The 20,773-nt window shown below is 54.6% G+C and overlaps 1 protein-coding gene across 1 annotated transcript in view; it reads right to left on the reverse strand.

Moving 5' to 3' along the window:
- The window catches only part of TMCO4 (transmembrane and coiled-coil domains 4), a 90,822-nt gene that overhangs the window by 6,236 nt on the left and 63,813 nt on the right, over window positions 1–20,773 (reverse strand). Inside the window, exons 12-13 of the mRNA XM_075551487.1 lie at window positions 10,430–10,547; window positions 5,660–5,777 (exon numbers count right to left, since the gene is read on the reverse strand). Coding sequence (XP_075407602.1) covers window positions 5,660–5,777; window positions 10,430–10,547 — 236 coding nt within the window. The remainder of the gene's footprint in view (window positions 1–5,659; window positions 5,778–10,429; window positions 10,548–20,773) is intronic.

Consider the following 20,773-nt stretch of genomic DNA (forward strand, 5'->3'; position numbering starts at 1 on the left):
GTGCTTTCTCTGACGCCTGTAGCTTGGGACACAAGTGCTTGCTAACTGTGGGGCCCGGGCAAGCCCCTTACGGGCCTCAAATGGGGACAATGGTGGCAGCAGAGGATTCCCTTGAAGGGAACAAGATAACATCAAGGAAGGACTCAACAGCTGCACCCCCAGCGAAAGCCCCAAATGGAAACTAAGGCAAGGGCACAGGTGGCCTGGCATCGTCTACCAGTCTCTCCCCACATCCCTCCCTGCCTTTAATCATAAGAACCCCAACTTATATCCCCAACCCACCCGAAGGCATAATGATCATATATTGGATTGCTAACCAAAAGGTCAGCAGTTCAGCACCCCCAGCTGGTCCAAGGGGGAAAGAAGAGGCTTTCCATCCCATAGAGAGTTGTAGCCAAGAGTCGCTAGGAGCTGGAGTGCGTGAGTTTGGTTTCTCGGTCACCCTCCCTTGACAATCAGTGTGGGTCTGTGACAAGTTTGGGACAATGAGGGAAAGCCACCCTGTTCCTTGGCTATGTGGGGGGTGGTGCATTCTTCTCTGTTGACGTCCTTTTCTTCTGGCTGGAATGCAGATGAAATGGCTGGACCGTGTGCAGCTACTTTGGGCCTGCATTGCCTTCTGGACTTCTTGTGACATTAGAAACTCTTGTGTGATTAAGGTGTTTTTTTTTTGGGGGGGGGGGGGGCTCTGCTCTAGGGACCTTACCTAAGATAAGGCCAAGAGCTCAGAAGTACCCATCCCCTTTTTCAGAGAACAGCCCCCCACGCCCCTCCCAGCTGCGTTCTGTGTTGCAGGTGTTGGTGTGTGAGGTTAGGCTGTGACTCGGCCCCTGGGGAGTGGTTCCTTTCTCTGTGACCTCACAGGCTGGAGCCCAAGCGCACCCCATGGGGTCTCCAACGCTGATGCGTGGGGAGTAGCTTGGCAGGCCTTCTGAGTAGGCAGACCTCTGGTCTCTCGGTTGGCAGTGGAGTGGGTTAGCGGTTTGCCCCATGCAAGGGCCTCACTGATGGACAGGCTATGTGCCGCCGAGTGTTCTAACTCACTGCGACACTGCAGGACAGAGTAGAACTGCTCCCTGGGGCTTCTACACTGGCACCCTTATGCAAGCGGATCATCAGGTCCTATCTGCTGCAGATAAGACCTGGGCTCAAGCCGCGGGGTACAGTCAACCACTGCCATCGAGTTGACTCCAAAATGCACAGCAACCGTAGAGGACGGACGGTGGGGCACTGCCTTTGTGGGCTTCTGAGACGGTTAACTGTTCATGGGAGTAGAAAGCCCAGTCTTTCTCCCCTGGAGCAGCTGGTGATTTCTAACTTCTGATCCTGAGGTTAGCAGCCCATCCCATAACCAGGGTGTCTCCAGACTCCTATGGGACATAGTCAGTCCTTAATTATCCAAATCCCTTGCTATTGAGTCAATTATAACTCAAAGCAACCTTGTAGGATGCAGTAGAACTGCCCGGTGCATTTCCAAGACTGTAACTCTTTACAGGAGTAGAAAGCCTGCTCTTCTTTTTTTCCCTCTAAGCAGCTGGTGGTTTTGAACTATTGACCTTTTGGTTAGCAGCCTAGTGCTTTATGCCTATGTTGGTAGGTCCCCGATACACTGTAGCCAATAAGCTTATTGGAGATACTCCTCTGACAGGTGCCACCTGCTCATTGGAACCCCAGGGTGGGTGGGGCAAACAGTTAACAGGCAGCTACTAACCAAAAGGTTGTCCATTCAAGTCCACTCCAAGGTGCCTCAGAAGAAAAGCCTGGTGATCTACTATAAGAAAATCTGCCCCTGAAAACCCTATGGGGCTCAGAAAACCCTTCTAGTCTGACACACGCCGATGCCGTGAACTGGAGGGAACTGGGGGTGGGGGTGGGTGTCTGCTGCTGACTGCCTTTCTAGAGATGGGGAAACAGCTTCAGTAGGGCTGCTGGCTGGGCTATAGCCAAGACATGGCACAGCTGGGGTTTATCCAGATCACTGGCTCATGGGCAGCCACTGGAGGTGGGGGAGGCACTTTAATCCATTCTTATACAACCGCTGAGGTCAGCATTGAAATTCAGAGAGGGGTAACAGTTTACCTAACATCACACAGCATGGGAACAGCCAAGTATCCTGCGCTGTGCTTGGGAGGCAGTGTGTGGAGGCTGCTTGGCTGAGCTCTCCCAGGAGTGGAGTTTCCTGCTCCCTACCCCCCCCCCCCACCTCATCTAAGGTGCCTGCTCAGTGCTACCAGCAAGCTCTGCACAGAACCAAGGCTTTTATGTAATCAGGGGACAAGGAGACACTGGGGCCCCCGGGGAGCCACACAAAGACTGAGAACATCTGCATTTGCCATTTGAATCACAAATCACAGTGGGTGAGTCAAATGATTTTTGAAGAACACAAGAAGACGATGCCTGGCACAGTTCTGTTCTTTCTTTAAGATCAGAACCTGCCTGCTCTGCTCCTTTCTTTTTAATGCACTGTAAACGCATACAATTAAAGTGGCCTTTTGGGATCCTGGGTTCTCTAACAGTTCAGTGCTTGAACACCCCCCCCATTGGTCAGCAGTAGGGGTGTTTTTGTGCTGCCCAGGGCCTTTGAGAGCTTGAAAGCTCTAGTCCCCCCAGACGTGCCTCTGCCTCGGAAGAAAGTCCCGGTGGCCTGCTTGTGAGTTGAGAGCCTTCCCCGGCCCTGCGGGGCTGGTAGAGCCCCTCATGGCGGCTTCTCAGGATGGTACTCGCTAGACCCCATAGTCACTTCAAACTCACTCCCACTCCCTAGCGACTGGCCCGGATACATCAGCAGGCCCTTCCTGTTTCCTGCCTGACACCACACCTCAACTGGCCCCAATTGAAGGCACAACACCACCTTTGCCTAGCCCACCAACTCCTTCAAGTCTATCAGGCCCTGCTAAGTCCCTCATCTCTTGGGCCTCCGTTCCCTCCTCTGTAAGACAGGGCTAATGTGCAGAGCTGGTTGTGGGGATTCAGGGAGACAGGCGTGCAGCAGGCTCACTGGCGCAGGTGGAGGACATGCCTGGAAGCAGAGGAGAAGCAGCGTGGAGGCAGCACGCATGCAGTGGGCAGTGCTGTAGGTTTCCTACGTTCACCGAACCTCCCACTCACTCGCCGGGCCATCTCCCGCAGCCTCAGCATTCACATCTGTGAAGTGGGGCCATTATGTCTCCTTCACCAGCCGCGCTGAAGACCAAACCCGCCCATTCTGGTAAAGCGCTCTGTGGGGCAGCACTGGCTCCAAGTGTCTACGCGGAGCCAAGCCCCGTGCCAAGTTCCAGATCCAGCAGGTCTTTCCTCGGAATGCGAAGACGCTTGCCCTGAGCTGGGTCTCTGACTCCCAGAAATCTCATGAGCTGGCAACGGCTCTGAGGTGGCAACCTGCCACCTGACACAACTCTGTCCCCACATGAGGTAGGGAGGCAGCCTGGCCCTGAGGGGAGGGCATCCTCCCCCGGAGATGTCCAGCTGCCTGAAGGGGGCCAGCCTCTTGCTCCCTGGGGCGCCCTGAGAACAGGGGTCACCATGAGCCACGTCCGGGTCCCCAAAAGGCCTCCTCACCAGTACCAGGCTGGCAGTGACTCTGCTGGGGCCAACGGCCCCTGGTGTCTTCCTTGCAGCGGCCCTGGAGTACCTCTGCCGGCTACCTCTCATCCCTCCAGGGGGATTTTTTTCCAGGAGAAAGGGGGGACAGCCCAAAGGCAACGCTAATTTCCTCGAGGAAGGCTGAGCTCTGGGAGAGGAGCCTAACGTGGTAAGGAGCTAGCATGAGGCAGGAGCTGGGAGGCCGACACCTTCACGTGTGACAGTGTGAAGACGGGAGAGGCGTGGGTGGTGGGAGGAGCGGCAGGAAGCTGGAGTCACTGGCTGTTGGTGGGGGGCGGGGTGGGAAAGCCTCATCCGGTCCATAGCTGGGCCCTGTGAGGACTTTGTGGCATTTCATCGAAAGGGACCCGTGAGCTTTTCTTGCTAGGCTGGCTTCTGCCAGAAGCTCCGCTGAGACCTATCCACCCTGGGGACCATGCAAGACCACAGCACCACGCGGACACCACGTGTGGCAAACTGCCAGAATGTCCCACAGAAGCGAGGCCGCTGAGCTTCTGTTTGCTGACTTGGGACATGTCATCAAGGCAGACGGATTGTGAGAGCAGGATGTCCTGTGCGACCCCGCAGGGGGGACAGTGCACACCAGGGGCCCTTCTATGAGTTGGGTGTACAGCAGCCATGACAACGGCCTCCAACCCACCAAAGACCCCAAAGATGGTGCAGGTGGGCGGCATCTCGTTCCGTGGTGGGGTGGTGTGTGTGTGTGTGTGTGTGTGTGTGTGTGTGTCCAGGGGGCCTGGGAGAGGGACGATCTGAGAAGCATGTGTGGCCTTCAGGAAGGGGTAGAGGAGCCTGAAGACGTCTCTTATTCTCGGGTTCATGCCAGCCTTGGGGAGCTCTGGGTTGGCAAGCATGGGGCTGATGCCACTGTAGAACTCAGGTGGGCCAGACCTTGCATGTTAGGACCCCGGGCGTTTGGGGGAGTAAAGATACAAGGGAGGCATGGTGGGCTCCAGTGACAAGGCAGCAGGGCAGCGAGAGGCCCAGGGGTCCTCTGGGAAGGACAAGGCTGATGGGCCTCAGGCGCAGCGTTTCCTGGTGAACCATATTGTGTGTATGTGTATGTATGCGTGCAGGCTCTCGCTCACTACCCTACGCTATCTTCAAGTCCTCAGTCAAGTCTCCCTAAACTTGAAGGCTGAGTCCTGCCCTGCTGGGGGTGGGCAGGGGTTGGCACCCCAGCTGCTAACCCTGGAAGAGGGAGGAGCCAAGAGTGTGCCGCTGGATTCCAGCCCTGGGGGACAGTTAAGGTGCCCAGAGAGAGGCCTAATCTTCCTGCTCTCAGGCATGGTGGTGACTCCAACACCCTTGTGTGGGTCCTGGGAAACATGGGCAGTGCCAGACCTCACAATGGTGGCCAACGACATGATCGCCAACGACACATCGGACACCGAGCTTCATCTCCTGACTGGCAGGCCCTCATGTCATGGGGCTTTTCAGCTGCCTTCCCTCATGCCCATCCCCTGCCAGGCTGGGGGCCTTGACCCCACCTGCCCTTGTCCTCATCTCCACAGGCCGAGGCCCCCTTACACGGGGTGCGTAAGTGCAGCGGGCCAGGCATGAGTGGTTCTGACGGGGTCTTACAGAAGGCTGGGAGCCTCTTCCTGGACTTAAAGGCTGTGTGCGCAGCAAGGGGAGGGGGCTGCGCTGAGGAACCGGCTGCGAGGAGGCGTGACCGGAGTGGGAGTGGTTCCCCGGTTCACAGTGAGGGTGGAAAGCCACATAACTTCAGGGCAGGGGTGAGTTATCAGTAAGCGGGCTGCTCACCCCCCTGGGGCAGCACCAAAGCCACCGGGCTCTGCCTCTGGTGTCCCCAGCATCCTCACCTGTACACTGGGGATCTGAAAGCCTGGGAGAAGGACTCAGTATGCGACTATACACGAAGCTATGAAGTCCCCCAGGCAGGCCTGGAGACCAAGTGCCAGCTGCAGGCTCTTAGGATCTCTCTCTCTCTTTCTCCAGATCAGCGTCCCCCGTCAGGGTGGTGCTTGCCCGGGTAGCTAAGGCCGTGCCCCCTGGCCACCCGAGACACTGGGAGGGCCAGGCTGCTACTCACCACTGTGGACAGGTCCACGTTCTCCACCCTCCGGTCCTCCAGCTGCACGGGCTGCAGGCCGGCCACACGCAGCTGCACCGAGGACGTGCGGTACACGAAGCTCAGCAGCCAGTCTCCCCTGTGGGTGGGCGGAGACAAGAGTGAACCAAGGGAAACCAGGGTGTCGGGGGCTGGTGGAGGCGGTGGGGTGCGTCTGTGGGGATCCAGGACCTTGCCTCTGCCTGAGCACCTGCCCGCGGGGTTTTCCGAGAGCCAGGCCCTGCCCAGGCTTTGCAGGACCACCCTCAGGTAGACCCCACGTTAGCTGTCCATATGAGGGCTGGTCCCACTGGGTGAATAGCTGGACAATGAATGAATTAATGAATGAATGAACGAACTGGGGTCAAGGACACTGGGACAAGTCAGCCTGTTGCTCAGGATAGCTGCTCCTCACTGGGGGGTGCGAGGTCCTTGGGATGGGAGCAGGGGATCCTCTTGGGAAGGGGGAGCTGGCAGAGAGGGACTGTGACAAGCGGGACCCCATCCTCTATAGGGGCAGGAGGGACCAGCTCTGCTTTCGGGGGATGGAGCTGGCCTGCTCTGCATGTCTCCCTGCCTCTGGCCATCCGAGGAGGGGGATGGCCTCCCCGGTGGGGCCCCGCCCTGGCAACGCTGTAGCACAGGATCTGTGGACCCCTGGTGTATCCTGTCCCCATGGGAAAGCTTAGCCCACCTCCATAGAAAGGGGCCCAGCGCCCGCGGGCTGCCTGTTTCTTCAGGTGCAGCAGGCAGCGCCCACAGGATGCACTTGGAGGTGGCCCACAGCACAGTGGTTCTCTGGAGCCCCGGGGCTTTGCGTGCTGTGTGAGAGCTGGACTTGACTGTGTGGGCGATCACAGGATGAAGGTGGGGCAAGTGTTCTGCTCGGGTGCCCACTAGGGTGACTGGATGGCAGCTGTCTTATCCACCAGGTGATGCTGCTACTCGAGTCCCACAGGTGAAGCTGGGCCTCCCCAACACTGCACCTGTGGAAGGTCCTTGGGGCTCGCTCCCCAGGCCCGGAGCCACCTGCTGAAGGGAAATGGCTCGGAATGGCTCTCCTGTCCATGCCGTTGTAACTCCCGCCACGTGATGGGTGGGGCCCTGCCACAGGTGTGTGCAACACTAATAGAGGGGACAGTAGGTATAGAATGAGACATCTCAGAAGCGGAGAGAGTTCCCAGGACCATGAAGGAAGAGGACCACCAGTGGAATGTCAGAGATTCTGGCCTACAATGTGGCACAGGCCAAAACCAGAGGCCTCAGAGGCCGAGGCAAGGAGACCATGGGACAGGGCAGAGCAGCAGCGCTGAGATTATGGAATTGTGAGGCAGGGCAGTGGGCTTGCTTCCCGGGGCCACAGAGGCCGACGCCAAGGGACCACATGGTTGAGAGATGGAGGACTAGAGAGAGCGTTGGCTTCTTGGTGAGGGGACCAATGACTGTCTCCTTAATGCTCCCTGATCCTGGCTTGTGGTACAACCTGTGAACATCCCTAATAACCCCCCTTTGATTGTGAGTACTTTCTGTGGGTTCTGTGTGGACAATGTGGGTCGTGGAACCCGAGAGCAGTGCAGAGTGCCGTGGGGGCACTGCTGGTGGCGGAGCAGGTAAAGCAAGGCTGGAGGGTGGAAGCAGGTCTGACATCTGCCTTGTGGCCACTGACCTGGTGCAGCCTGAGGTTGGCCCCCATGCTGCTGTCCTATGTGGGCAGGGGCCCTGCCTGTTCCTTCTCCCATCACCACGCCTCTGTGCCACTGCCACCGCCTCCCCCCCACCAACCCCGGAGAAGAGACCTGCCGGTGGTTATCTCTTGGTCCGGGGTTACAAGGAGTCTGCTGGGAGCTCAGGGAGTCAGACAGGCCTGCTGTGTGACCTGTGCGAGTCTCTGGCCTCTCTGAGCTGTTTCCTCACTGGGACAACACAGTTGTCAGGGGCTTTCAAGTCACCACCTGCTGACCTCAGCCTCTTTTTAGCGGCTCCTCCACTTTTCCAAGCATGACGTCCAGGGGCTGACCTCTCCTGTGAGCATGTCCAAAGTCCCAAGAGCAAGTCTACACCTGACTGTCCTTCCTTCCTTCCTTCCCTCCCTCCCAGTTTCTGTTGCTGTTGTTTCAACATGAACCGAGTACATAGCTTTGGGAAGACAACTGCTCTGAATATTAGTGTTCCCGCTGATTAAATAAGGAGCCTGGTGCTATGGTGGGAGCTCTGGTAGCACAGTGGTTATGCGTTGGGCTGTAATCCGCAAGGTCAGCAGTTCCAAGCCACCAGCTGCTCTGAGGGAGGCAGATAGGACTTTCTACTCCCATAAACACTGACAGTCTCAGAAACCCGGGGCAGTTCTACCCTGTCCTATGGGACATGAATTGGCATTGATTCAATGGCAGTGAGTCTGGTTCTAGTTTCTGGTGCTGTCGTGAGTTGCGAGTTGGGCTACTAGCCATGAGGGGGCAGTTCAAACTGACCAGCAGCTCCCAGGGAGAGAGATGAGGCTGTGTGCCTCTGTAAAGACCTCGTCTCAGGAATCCCTGGGGCAGTTCTACTCTGCCCTATTTGATCGCTATGAGTTGGGCTCACGCGATGGCAGTGGGCACCTTTGAAATGGGAGTAACAGCTCCTCCTTCACAGGGTGCTGGGAAGATTCCACGACACAACGTCGGCAGGGGCTGGCACTCAGTAGGTGCCCAGAAAATGGAAGCAGTGAAAAATTGGGGCAACATCATACAGCATGTGCTTTGGGGGTACGTTTTACAAACAGCAAAGGGAAAGAATTAAAATTGCATGTGAGCAGTAAGAACGCAGCAGAATCTTATTAAACCCATATGTTCTGCTGAGAACCTGAGGCTAATAGGCTTGGTTTCCAATTATTTTGTGAGATCTGGGGCCATCTCTCCGGAGAGGATAAGAGCAAGGGAGGTTGTGGGGGAGGGAAGAGAAACAGAGACAGAGCAAAAAAAGCCATTCTAGTGCCTTAGCTAAATTAGGCACCAACAAGGAATTCATATCCGTGGCCCTGAGGGCCTTTCAGTTGCCCATGAACTTAGTGAAACAGGGGAGGCAGGCAGGGGTCATCAGGCCACCACCATCAACTACCGTATATACTTGAGTATAAGCCAACCCGAATGTCAGCTGAGGCACCTGATTTTACCACAAAAACTGCATCCAAATGTGCTGAAAAACTCAGCTTATACTCAAGTATATGTGGTATATACGTTTATAAATTTATAATTACATTGATAAGGCACTTGGCAAATCCACTTCTTGAATTGTGCTTCCATGAATCCTAGAGGTCAGTATTTCCGCTACTTAGCAGCACAGCCTTTCACTGCCTTCCGTGGACGCTGACACACAGTGACCCTGCAGGACAGAGTAGAACTGACCCCCACTGGGGGGTTCGGAGACTGTCACTCTTTATGGGAGTAGAAAGCCTCATCTTTCTCCTGAAGAACAGATGGCGGTTTTAAACTGCTGACCTTGTGGTTAGCAGCCTACTGTGTAACCATTACACCACCAGGGCTCCTATAGGCTTGCTATGAATCGTGGTCTAACCTGCTAGTTTCACTCCCCAGAAGTACCGCCTCTCACTGCTATCATGGACACTGACTCATAGTGACCCTGTCTGACTGGGGAGAACTGCTTCCTCCCCGCCCCCCCGCCCCATGGGTTTCCGAGACTGTCACTCTTTATGGGAGTAGGATGCCTCATCCTACTAAGCATCGGAATTCATTCCACGGCAGTGAGTTCGGTTTTGTGTGTTTCTTTGAGAGAAGTACCACCAGAATGCTCCTTAGAAGCCAGGCCAGCGAGCCTTACCTCCCTTACTTGGAAGTGTCAGGAGGGCCCAGGCCCCGGAGAGGGACAGCATGCTCGCTGAAGGAGGGGGTCAGCAGAAATGAGGAAGGCCCTCAGTGAGCTGGACCGACAACGAGCGTGACCGCAGGCATGGCTGTGAAGATGTGCAGCAGCAGGCACGGCTCTGGGCTGTTGGCCACTGTTGCTCTGAGTTACACTGACTCGGTGGCACACAGCAACGAGCACGCCTTGAACTGCCCCGAGGGTTTTCTAGGCTGCAGTCCACACAGACGCAGCTCGCCAGGCCTTTCTTCTGAGGTACTGCTGGGTAGGTGTGAATCGCACACATCGCATATGTCGCCCACGGGCCCTAGGCAAATGGGCCTTCTTTCCTTCCTTATTGGTTCACGGCGAGTTGTGCTAATAAGCGTGTTGTACTACACCACACGCAGGAACACGCCCTTGGTTTGGAGAGCGCCTTGGGTTTTTGGCATCGCAGACTTTGGGGCCCTGGTGGGGTAGTGCTTACACATTGGGCTTCTAGCTGCAAGGTCAGCAGTTTGAAGCCACCAGCCACTCCACAAGAGCAAGACAAGGCATTCTCTCCCATAAAGAGCTACAGTCTCGGGGCGGTTCTGCCCGGTCCTATTGAGTCCCTCGCTGAGTGGGCCTGGACTCGATGGCAGGGAGTTATACTTTTGGGCACCTGCCTGGAGTGCCTTGCTTTCCCAGAGGGCTCTGAGTGCCTGGGGGCTGGGCCTGCGCCTCACTCCCTGCTGTGGGCACAGTGGCTGGCAGCAGGCACTTAGGAAACTCACCAACGTTGGTTGAACACAGACCCCACCTGAGCGGTGCTAAGAGTCATCCACGCTGCTCAGCCTCCATGGCAGCCCAGGAGGCCCTCAGTGTGGACCAGGCCCAGCGGGATCAAAGGTGTCACATCAGGTTTGGACCGACCTGCAGTAGCCATTGATGATCCGCCCGGACACCACCTTCCGGAAAGGCTCCCAGTGCTTGGCGTCCCCTTCCACCGGCGCCCCCAGCAGGACGACGTCCTCGATGATCCCTTGGCAGTCTGGTGAGAGACCCCGGAAAGGACATCAGCGGCCCTGGATGGAAGCCTCCCACAGCGGCGGATGAGCTCAATGCCCCCACCCCACTTCAGGCGCTTATGTGGGTGATGAGGAAACTGAGGCTCAGTCTGTGGGGATCAAAGCTTGGATGAGACTCCAGGGAATGCAGGTGCAGGAGCCCAGGCCCTGGAGCCATCTCTCTGCTGTTGGGACGGAGACCTCAGAGCATAGCACACAGGGCGGGAGTGGGGGATTAGTCACGGGGTTCCTGTCATCATGGGGGGCCAGATGGTTGGACCCATGGCAAGCTGGCTAGCAGGATGTTTCTGGAAGCCAGTGAGGCAGCCCCTCAGAGTGTGTTCTTTAATAGAATCTCACCCTTTGCCCGTGAGCTGATGGTAGCATTTCAGCAGTGGCACTGATGCCTGGAGGGCGGCCCCCTGTGGCCAGCAGTGGTAATAACAGCATTCCTGACACGGCTCTCCTAGCAATTGTTGGGATCCAGCAATTGTTGGGATCCAATTGTCGGGAAAAGCAAACCCAAATCATCCAAACTCCTTACTTTTTCCCCCCTAAGGTGATAAGGGTTTTTTTCACCACCCATTTCTTTATAAATCGTTTTATTGGGGGCTCTTATAGCTCTTTTAACAATCCATACATCAATCGTGTTAAGCGCATTTGTACAGTTGTTGCATCATCTTCAAAATATTTTCTTTCCACTTGAGCTGTTGGTATCAGCTCCTTTTTTTACCCTCCCTCTCCTGCCCTACCACACTCTTGGACCCCTGATAAATTATTATCATTTTAATTTATTACACTGTCTCCCTTCACCCATATTTCTGTTGTTCGCCCCCCTGGTGGGAGTGGGGGTGTACGTTGATCTGGGTCCCCCTTTCTCCCTCACACCCTCCACCTACCTCATGGTATGACTACTCCCGTTATTGCTTCTGAGGGGGTTGTCTGTCCTGGATTCCGTGTGTTGAGAGCTCTTATCTGTACCAGGGGACATACTCCAGTCTAGCCTGGTTTGTAAGGTAGAACTGGGATCATGATAGTGGTGGTGGTGGGGGGAACGGAAGTATTAAAGAGCTAGCAGAATGTGTGTTTCTTCGGTGCTATACTGCACCCTGGCTGGCTTGACCCTTGCTTGTGAACCTTCAGTGAGGACATGTCCAATTGTGTATAGATGGGTCTCTACTCCGACCCCCTTTATTCCCATCAATATAATTGTTTTGGGGTCTTCTGATGTCTGATGTCTGACCCTGTCAATAGCTCGTGATCGCACAGGCTGGTGTGTTCTTCCATGTGGGCTTTGTTGCTTCTCAGCTCAATGGTTGCTTGTTTACCTTCCAGCCTTTAAGACTCCAGGCGCTATATCTTTTGATAGCCGGGCACCATCAGCTTTCTTCACCACATTTGCTTATGCACCCGCTTTGTCTTCAGCGATCCTGTCCGGAAGGTGAGCATCACAGAATGCCGGGTTGTTAGATAAACTCCTTACTTCTAAGGCGACCTGACGCAAGGGGACCCAGTGTGTTACCACATGGAACTGCTCCAAAGGGGTTTCTTGTTTGTAGGTAGTTTTTCTTTTTAAGTTTTACCTTGTTGTTGTTGAGAGTATAGTCAGCAAAACACACACCGAATCTATCGTCCCTACACGGATAGTTCAGTGATATTGGTTGCATTCTTCAATAGTTCTCACCCTCCTGCCATAGTTGTTGCTCCCTAAGGCTCCTCTCTAACATCTCAAGTCATGGTCATCATCACTCTGGTCCTAGACAGACAGTTCTTAAAAGGGAAGAGGACACTTCTTACCAGTCAGGCTAAACTTCTGTTTGGCTTTTAAGAAGGCTTCAGGGGATGTTTTTGGTCTAAGGTTTAAAGATTATCCCAGGGCATTAGTTTGAGGGCTTCATGCTGGTTTATGACTCCAGAATGTCTAAAGTCCATGCGAATTAGATTTTCTGTTTCCCCTTTTGATTAGGCTTCTCCCATAGAGGAACCCTGGTAGTGGAGTGGTTACAAGTTGAGCTGTGATCTGCATGTCTGGCAGTTGGACGTCACCAGCAGCTCTGAGGGAGAAAAACTGGGCTTTCTACTCCTGTAAACTGCTACAGTGTCAGACACCCACTGGGGCTGCTATGAGTCAGCACTGACTCAGTGGAAGTGGGTTTGGTTTTCAGTCTCCTATGGAATCTTGGATCATCATGTCTAGTCATGGCACCTTCCAGTTCTTCTGGACTCCTGGCAAAGGAATTAGTTATTCCTGACAGCAGTTAGCCATGATTCCACACCCTCCCTCCAATTCGATTCTTCTTCTTCCTCCGTTACACAGGGAGAATAGAGACCAATTTTTGTGCCTTGGCTGGTGGCTTACAAGCTTTTAAGACCCCTGGCTCTATGCAATGAACTAGGATGCAGAACAGAAGCACGTTATTAAGCCAATTAACTGGAATGTCAAATGAAACCATGACCCCAAACCTCCCAACCAAGGAATCTAATCCATGAGACATTAAAATGTACACAAGCAGCTACTCTCTGATAAACACACATATCACCCAACCTTTGCCAGCTCTACTTTTTACAGGTGTATAACCTATTGACAGCAATGATAATCATCAGCTGGGCATTCATACCCTTAATCAGTGCAGTTTTTTCATCACTGTTAATTGTCCCTTAATGTTCTCTTTTGGCCTTCTTCCAATCCCTGGTAGCCAATAATGAACTTTGGTCTCCGTTTATCTTAATTTTTTGGTATCTTTTTACACAAGTGCTATTTATTTGTCCTTCTTTGGCTGAATTCACTGTCATGTCCTCAAGTGCCACTCACCCTGCAGCCAAAAGCTCCGATGATAGAAGACTGGATAAGCAACCCTGCTACCTTCACACCAGGGAGTGTTACGCGGTGGTGAACAGGGACAACTCGGGCAAGCACCGCAACTCACCGACAAGAACATGATGCTTAGCGACGTTAGTCCATCTTATGAAGATGCAATGACACATTATAAGAAAAAGTGGGCGTCACATCAGAAGACACGACTTTGAGGACTACTAGGAGGCCAGGCTGGGGACGGGGGCATGGAGAGGGAAGGCACCGAAAATTACGGAGGGAGGGAGGGAAAAACACGTGAACCACATTGACACACTGACGGCGGAAGGGGGGACGGGACATTAAAGTGACACTCGGACTAGTTTGATTCCGTGAGCCAGGCTGTGCAGCTACCCAGACTATGTTTCCCTTTAAAAAGCAAAAGAAATGAGTGAAGTAAGGCATTTTAAAAGAGCCAGCGTTTCTCCCACAGGCTCAGCAGTATCCACTGGATGTAAGCAGCACAACTGTTTATCTACTCAGCTGCGAATGGCCTTTCCGGTTGTCGCCTCCGCCAGGCTGCAGTAAGCATCGCCCACATGTCCCTGTTGGGGTCTGCTTGTCTCTCCGTCTTTGGGGCCTATCCCTAGAGTCCTAGGGGTTTTTAGCTGGAGCAACCATTTTTAGGGCAGTCAGGAGGTCAAGGGAGGGCCTTCGCCCCAACGACGGATCTCCGGAAACTGGCCGCAGGCACGGACCGCTGAAGGACGGTCGGTGCTGTATCACTACTGCAGGGGCTGTCACGTGATTTGGCATTTGCAATTTTAAGACATCGTGGTCTCAGCAAGCTTGTCGCTGGATGGGGACCAAAAAAGGTGGCGCAGCGTTCTGCAAGCTCCAAGACACCTCACCAGTCAGACTGACCTGAAGGAAGGTCCTTTTATGGAGAATTACAACCAGGACAAGTCTTGGATGTGGTAGATCCACTGAAAATGGTGGCTTCCGAGGGACCAGCTGGGTGATTAAATTCAAGGGAGAGAGGTCAATCCTCAAGGATATGGCGACTCTTTTGGGGGATTCCCAAGGGATCATCTTGACGGGTGCAAGATGATCCAGGGATTTATTGTGGAACAAGCTTTCTGAAAATGGAAAACTGCACGGAGGAGAAAAAGCTGAGGAAAGCTGGACCAAGGAGGGTTATTTCCTCCCATCGCAACAATGTAACTGCTCATTCTTCAAGGGTGGCACGGGCTGTCCTGGGAGGCCTCACTGGGAACCCTTCACTAGGCATCCCACAGGCCCAACCTTGCCCCTTGAGACATCTTTCTTGTCCTCAGAGAACATGTGAAAGGAACATGATTTAAGCCCCTCAAGGAGGCAACAAGGACTCTCTTACAGCGGTATCGATTGAAGCACGCAGGACTCTCTGGGGAAGGCTTGGGGAGGCAGCTTGAGACTGACAAGATTCCCAGTTTGGTGGTGTCGTCTAATAGCAAAGACTTCTGTGACTTTGTAGCAGGCCTTGTGGACTCCCCTTGTGCTGGACGTTGCAAAAGTCTCGTTTATTGCCTGTCTCCAAGAGAAGGGCTGCTCCAGACAGACTGGGGGTGTGGTTGTCGCTCTTCTGATCCCGTGAATCCCTAGGGCCCCGGACAGGGCCTGGCCCAGAGGTGCTCAGTCCGGATTTGAGAAATGGATGAAAGCAAGCACTGAGGCGCAGTGTCAGGAACCCACCCGGCAGGCAGAGAAGACTCGGGAGGAGCCCTTTGGTTTCCCACCTTCCTCTGGTTGCTCCCCGCCTAGTTGGGACACTGTCTTCCTGGCAGCTGTTGCTGGAGGTTTCTGAACATTGGATGCATACTAACTGTGCTGGGAAGCAAATGAAAATAAGCATTGTTCTCCGCCCTGCAGGCGCTTGTTTCTGGGACTCTGGGGGACTGCCGCTGCTGTGGAGGCCTGCAGGCTTTGGTGGGCGGGAATAAGTGATGGTCCTTTCCAAAGCTGCAGGCAATGGGCTGTGAAGGGACCTGATGATAACCTTTCTCAAGACTTGCCCACCACGGGCTGTGCTTCCAGAATCTCTTAGGTCAAGCTTCTGATCTTTGGAGCACAATCGGGTGGTCTGCAGAGGCTAGGGAACCATCCCTATTCTGGCCAGCCGGTGTGGTGATTTGCAGTGGGATTGGCTCTGACTCACGGCGCCCTGCTGCACAAGACATGGAGACGCTGCCTGGTCCTGGGCATCACGATCACTGGCATGACTGAGTTCAGCTGGCCAGTTAAATGCCGCACGTGGGTCCCACATATACGCGCCAGGACTGTGTGGCAATGTTGCTGTCACAGAATACAGATTCACATGGAAAAAAACCAAACAAAACTCAATCAGTTCCTGGGTTTAGAGGAGCTTTGGGTCACCACGTAGTTGTGTGAGTCATCTTAGTCGGTGGGCACCGGCAGTCTGGCCACTCTTACGTGCGGGCCATTACAACATTTGCCGTTAGAGAGGACCCATGCACGTACAATGGCTGGAGGCGGTTGCTAGTCCAGTGGAGGCGATCTGACCTTTCACGTTAGAGGCCTGCGTTTGGATCCTGGTTCTGTTACGGTGTGAACTGAGGGCAGTTATTTAATAATGCCAAGCCTCAACTTCCCCATCTGTAACATGGGGACAGCACAGTAACATTGACATCCGAGGCTGGAGGAAGGCCAGCGGCACAGGGCAGTGGTTGGCACCTGGGCTCCATCAGTGGCAGCTGCTCCCATTATGCCCACATAGACCATCAACATGGCAACGGGGCAGGCGTGGTGTGTGGGAGACATCAGCTCTTGGGAAGATCCGGGTATCACCATCAGCGTATCACCACAGGCAGCGCTGTAGTTCCGTGGTGGTGGGACGTGCTGTCAACAGACAGGCTGTCACCGCGAGCAGTCCGTCACACTGGTTTGCCTCTCAGGATGGGCAGTTGGGGAGTGAACAACTCACAAACTCACTGCCACTGAGTCAATTACAACTCATGATATCCCTGCAGGACAGGGCAGAATTGCCCCTGCGGGTTTCTGAGACTGCAACTCTTCAAGGGAGTAGCAAGCCCTGCCTCTCTGCCCCCTGGAGAGGCTGGTGATTTTGGAAGAGCTATTCACAGTGGTTAAGTACTTCCTTGTTTGCCTTATCACTTGGGCTTTAGATATCTCCTTAGTGTGCAGCAGAGAGCCCTCAGATGCCCCGAAGGGCAGAGATTGCTTGTGACAGAAACACCCTAGCTGAGTGTGGACAGCTTCCCATAGCAACCAACTATGGTTTGTTGAAAACGTGCTCAGTGGCCTTCTGGTCAAAGGGAACCTGAAGCAGAAGGTACGAGTCCTTTGGGACCGTGAGAAGCCCCTTGTCATGAGATGTGAGGATTCATGGGTGTGTCGCCTTGGCCAGGCAGAGATTTGAGGGGGCTTGGCAGCCTCAGGTTGGCATCTTATCCTGTGATCTGACGTGAGCAGCCAATCGGTGGGAATTGGAGTGTCCTTGGGAGACTGGTCTGCATCCAGTAACAGATGGATATTCGGGCAAAGCTCACCTTCTTTGTGACGGCACCGGTGCCGGACCTCTGGTTCTTGGCCTGTGGGTTCTGGATTTGCAGCCACTGCGGGGACCAGGGGTGCCAGCAGACGTCTACAGTCTATGGTGTGAACCCTGGGTCAGCCCCTACAAGGGAGCGCCATTCTGGGCTTCCAAGGTGTGTCTACACAGCCTCACACACACACACATCCCCCCCCCCCCCCCCCCGAGAGGCGCAAGGCCTATCACGCACGTGGCCGATCAGGAGATCCTCCTGGGCGGCAAAGACCCAAGTCGCTCAAGTTTCAGCAGCAAAAAGGGGGTCACATGTTCAGGGGTGACAAGATGGGGAATGACAGCCAAAGCCATGCCATGACTGAGGCTGGGCCGCGAGCCTCAAAGGAAACAAGATGAACCATCTTCCGACGCCAACAAAGTCCGATTCCCAGCGGCGAAAGGGGGTGGGGGCACTGAAAAAAGGGGGATTTCGACTACGCCCCAAAGTGGACAGATGATCACGTGCCAGTTAGAATCACTTGGGCGCGTTATCAGGCATGCGGTGGATTCTTCAACGAATGACCAAGCTTTGAAAATAACCGGCTCTCAGCGGTCTCCTCCCAAAGACGGGGCTCACCCCCTAATCCCTGATTGCTCTTCCGGCCAGGCGGAGGGATGGCAGTGCGGGGGCCCCCCGAACACTCTGAATGGCCTGATGCGCCAGGGATGGGGATGAGGTGCCATGGCATGACAAACCAATGGTAAGAAAGCAATGTGATGTGATGTGATATCTGTTTTCATGGAGAGGAGCGAGCCAGCTGACGGGCGGCTGGCTCTGCGTTTTTGGCCGGAATGTCATTTTCAGCCAAGTGGGCCTCTGGGGGCTCCAGGGTCAGGCAGCTTGGGCGTCTGTGGGGGTCTCACCGACAGGCTTGCTCTCACAGGCCGGCCGCTGGCCCAGCTCCATCGGGGCTGGCAGTGAAACTGGAAAGAGGGCTCTTCTTGCTGCAAACGTCTTAAACATTTATTTTTTACCATTTTCTTTAAAATAACGAGCTTCTGGGACCCCACTTCTTAATCTTCCGTGCCTTCCCGCTCTTCACTGGCATCGCCGTCCTGTGCGCTTTGGGGCAGGCTCAACTGGGGGGAGGCCCAGGTGATTTAGTCGTAAACGGTTGCCTTCAGAGAAGAGACTGGGGTTTGAGTCCTGACCCGAGCGCACCATGCGCAGGCACCCGCCTTGTCAGTGGAGGCGTGTGTTGTTGCTATGGTGCTTAAGGGGTTTCTGTGGAGCTTCCAGAATCAGGTGGAAGAAAGGCCTGGTGCTCTAATGCCAACCACGAGCCAGCAAAACCTTCTGGATCCCAGGTGTTCCAACCTGCGACCCATCCGGGGCATGGCACAGGGCCGGGCAGTGCTTTGTTCTGTAGCTCACGGGGTCACCAGGAGTCCAGCCAACCGGATGGCGACTGGACTAGGTGCTTTCTACATAGGAGGGGGCTCCAAAAGTTGGTGGGAAAATCCCAGTCTCCTCAAATTCCCCCTTTCAACCCCCCCACCCTGAAGTATTTGAAGCCTCCTCATTTGTTATTTCGTGGAAGCCTCACAGTGACCCCAGAGGTAACCATGACCAGCTCCATCGCAGAGGGCCCACAGGAACGGGTGGGATTGGCTTTCCATCGTCTCTCCTGCTAAATCTTTTTGGAATCCAATATAATCGTCAGCTACAGCACTTGTTTGGACAACCTCAGCATCTTCTGGAATTGTATATTAAGAACAAGGCACATACAGGGGCGGAGATGGACATTTATGATTCGGCTGATTCATGAGACACGCTGGCAGGATCGGATGCTAGAAGACCGACATCCTGAAGGGGCTCGGGGTCAAGGGTACACGACCCTTTGCTTTGATGATTCTTGGCACATGTGCTAAACCGGCAGGGGGATACACAGAGCTGATGGGGGTGCACAGAGCGTGGCATTGCTTTCTGTTTTTGATGGAGAGTTCCAGCACCCATTCTGCCACGAACTCGGTTTTCCCAACAGGAAAGTTAGCTTAACTGGGTAAGTCCTTTAGAAACAGAGCCGCAGGCTGCGGATTGGTACAGCATGGCCGCGTTCCTTCCTTGACACTTACATGCAGCTACAGAAAGGCGGTTGTGGCTAGGTGCCTTCAAGACGGCTCTGACTCCTAGCGGCCTGATCCTGCGCCATCCTCACCATGGCGGGTCCGTGGCAGCTGCTGTCACACTGTTTCACTCAGGACCTTCTTCTGTTTTCAGTGACGCCAAGCATGCTGACCTTCTCCAGGGGCGGGTCCCTCCTGATCACGTGTCCAAAGATGGACCTTCGGGCATCCTTCCTCTCACACAGATCTGGTCGTTCTGACAGTCCACAGGAGCATCGATGGTCTTCACCTACACCACCAGCCAAATGCGTCAATCCATGTCCCAAATGTCCGCCAAGGCGGCTCTAGCTCCACCATCACCCGTCTCACCACCCGGTGGCTTCAAAGACACACCAAGCAGTATTTCTCACCCAGGCATCGGTATTTTCATTGGCCTCAGAGGCAGGTGGAAGTTAGACACCGAGTCAAGAAGACCGAGGAAGAAGGGGTGCGCTTGAATTGTGGAGCTGGAGAAGAATATGGGAAGTGCCCTGGATGGCTCAAAGGACACACTGATCTGTCTTGGAGGAAGGACGGCCAGAGTGCCCCTCAGAGGCAGGGATGGAGTGACTTCTTACATACGTGCTGTCAGGAGAGAGCGGTCCCTGGAGAAGGACAGCGTGTAAAGTGGAGGGCAGTGAGCGAGAGGAAGGCCCTCGACTTGATGGATGGGCCCAGTGGCTACACCGATGGGCTCGGTACAGGGACCCTTGTGGGAGGGTGCCGGCCCAGGCAGGGTGTCGTTGCTGTGCACAGGATGACTATGGGTCAGAACCTGCTGATGGCACCGAACCACAGCACTGAGTTCAATCACGTTAAAGAGAGTTGCGGCAACAAAATCGCCATAAAGTCTTCATAAACCTAAAAAGAGTAGCGAAGAAAATGCTAAAATCGGTAACTAAACAGACCCCAAACAAAAGAGCGGTGCCATCATCACCACAACCAAAGTTAGACCAGGGGCTTTATCTGCATGCCATTTATGTGTGGGCTTTCGTTTCCACAAACCATGCAACGCTTATTGAGTAAAATGAACACGTAAGGCGGCCGTAGCCGGGCGGGGCAGCTGCTCTGCTCTGCACAGCCCGGAACGAGGAAAGGCTGTCAGGAGACGCCTGCCCAGAGAGCAGACCTGGTGCTCAGCTGGGAGGAACCCCTGGGAGCCAGGAGCTGGCCCTTCTTCATGGTCACCACAGACACACAGTGATGTCTCCAGGGCAGGCTCTGCTGCTGGTGGTGGTGAAGGGCTGCGGGGTTGGTTCAGACTCACAGTGACCCCACGTGACCGAGTAGAACGGGGGCCATAGGGTTTCTGAGTCATACTCTCTATAGGAGCCAACCCCCACACCTTACTCCTATGGAGCCCGGGGTGGATTTGAACCATCCACCTTTTTGGCAGCTGAAAGCCTAACTATGGGCGGCAGCAGGTCTTCTTAGGCTCTGTCCTAGGAGATTCCAGGAAGGACGTGCCCTCGAGCGGTGGACCGGCCACACCCCAGAGGGTCCTGGGCTATCTTCTTTTCTTACTAAGTCACAAGCCTTTTGAGGGTGGTAAACTTGTTTTTTTGTTACTGGATTCTGTCCTGGGGCTTCCGACTCACGGTGACCCCAGGGGGGCCGAGCAGAACTGCCCGGCAGGGTTTTCTCGGCTAATCTCAAGGGAGCTACCAAACCACCAGGTTGTTCTCTCATGGAGCCACTGGGTGGTT

The sequence above is a fragment of the Tenrec ecaudatus genome, chromosome 1 (genome assembly GCF_050624435.1).
Source record: "Tenrec ecaudatus isolate mTenEca1 chromosome 1, mTenEca1.hap1, whole genome shotgun sequence".
Classification (NCBI taxonomy): Eukaryota; Metazoa; Chordata; class Mammalia; order Afrosoricida; family Tenrecidae; genus Tenrec; species Tenrec ecaudatus.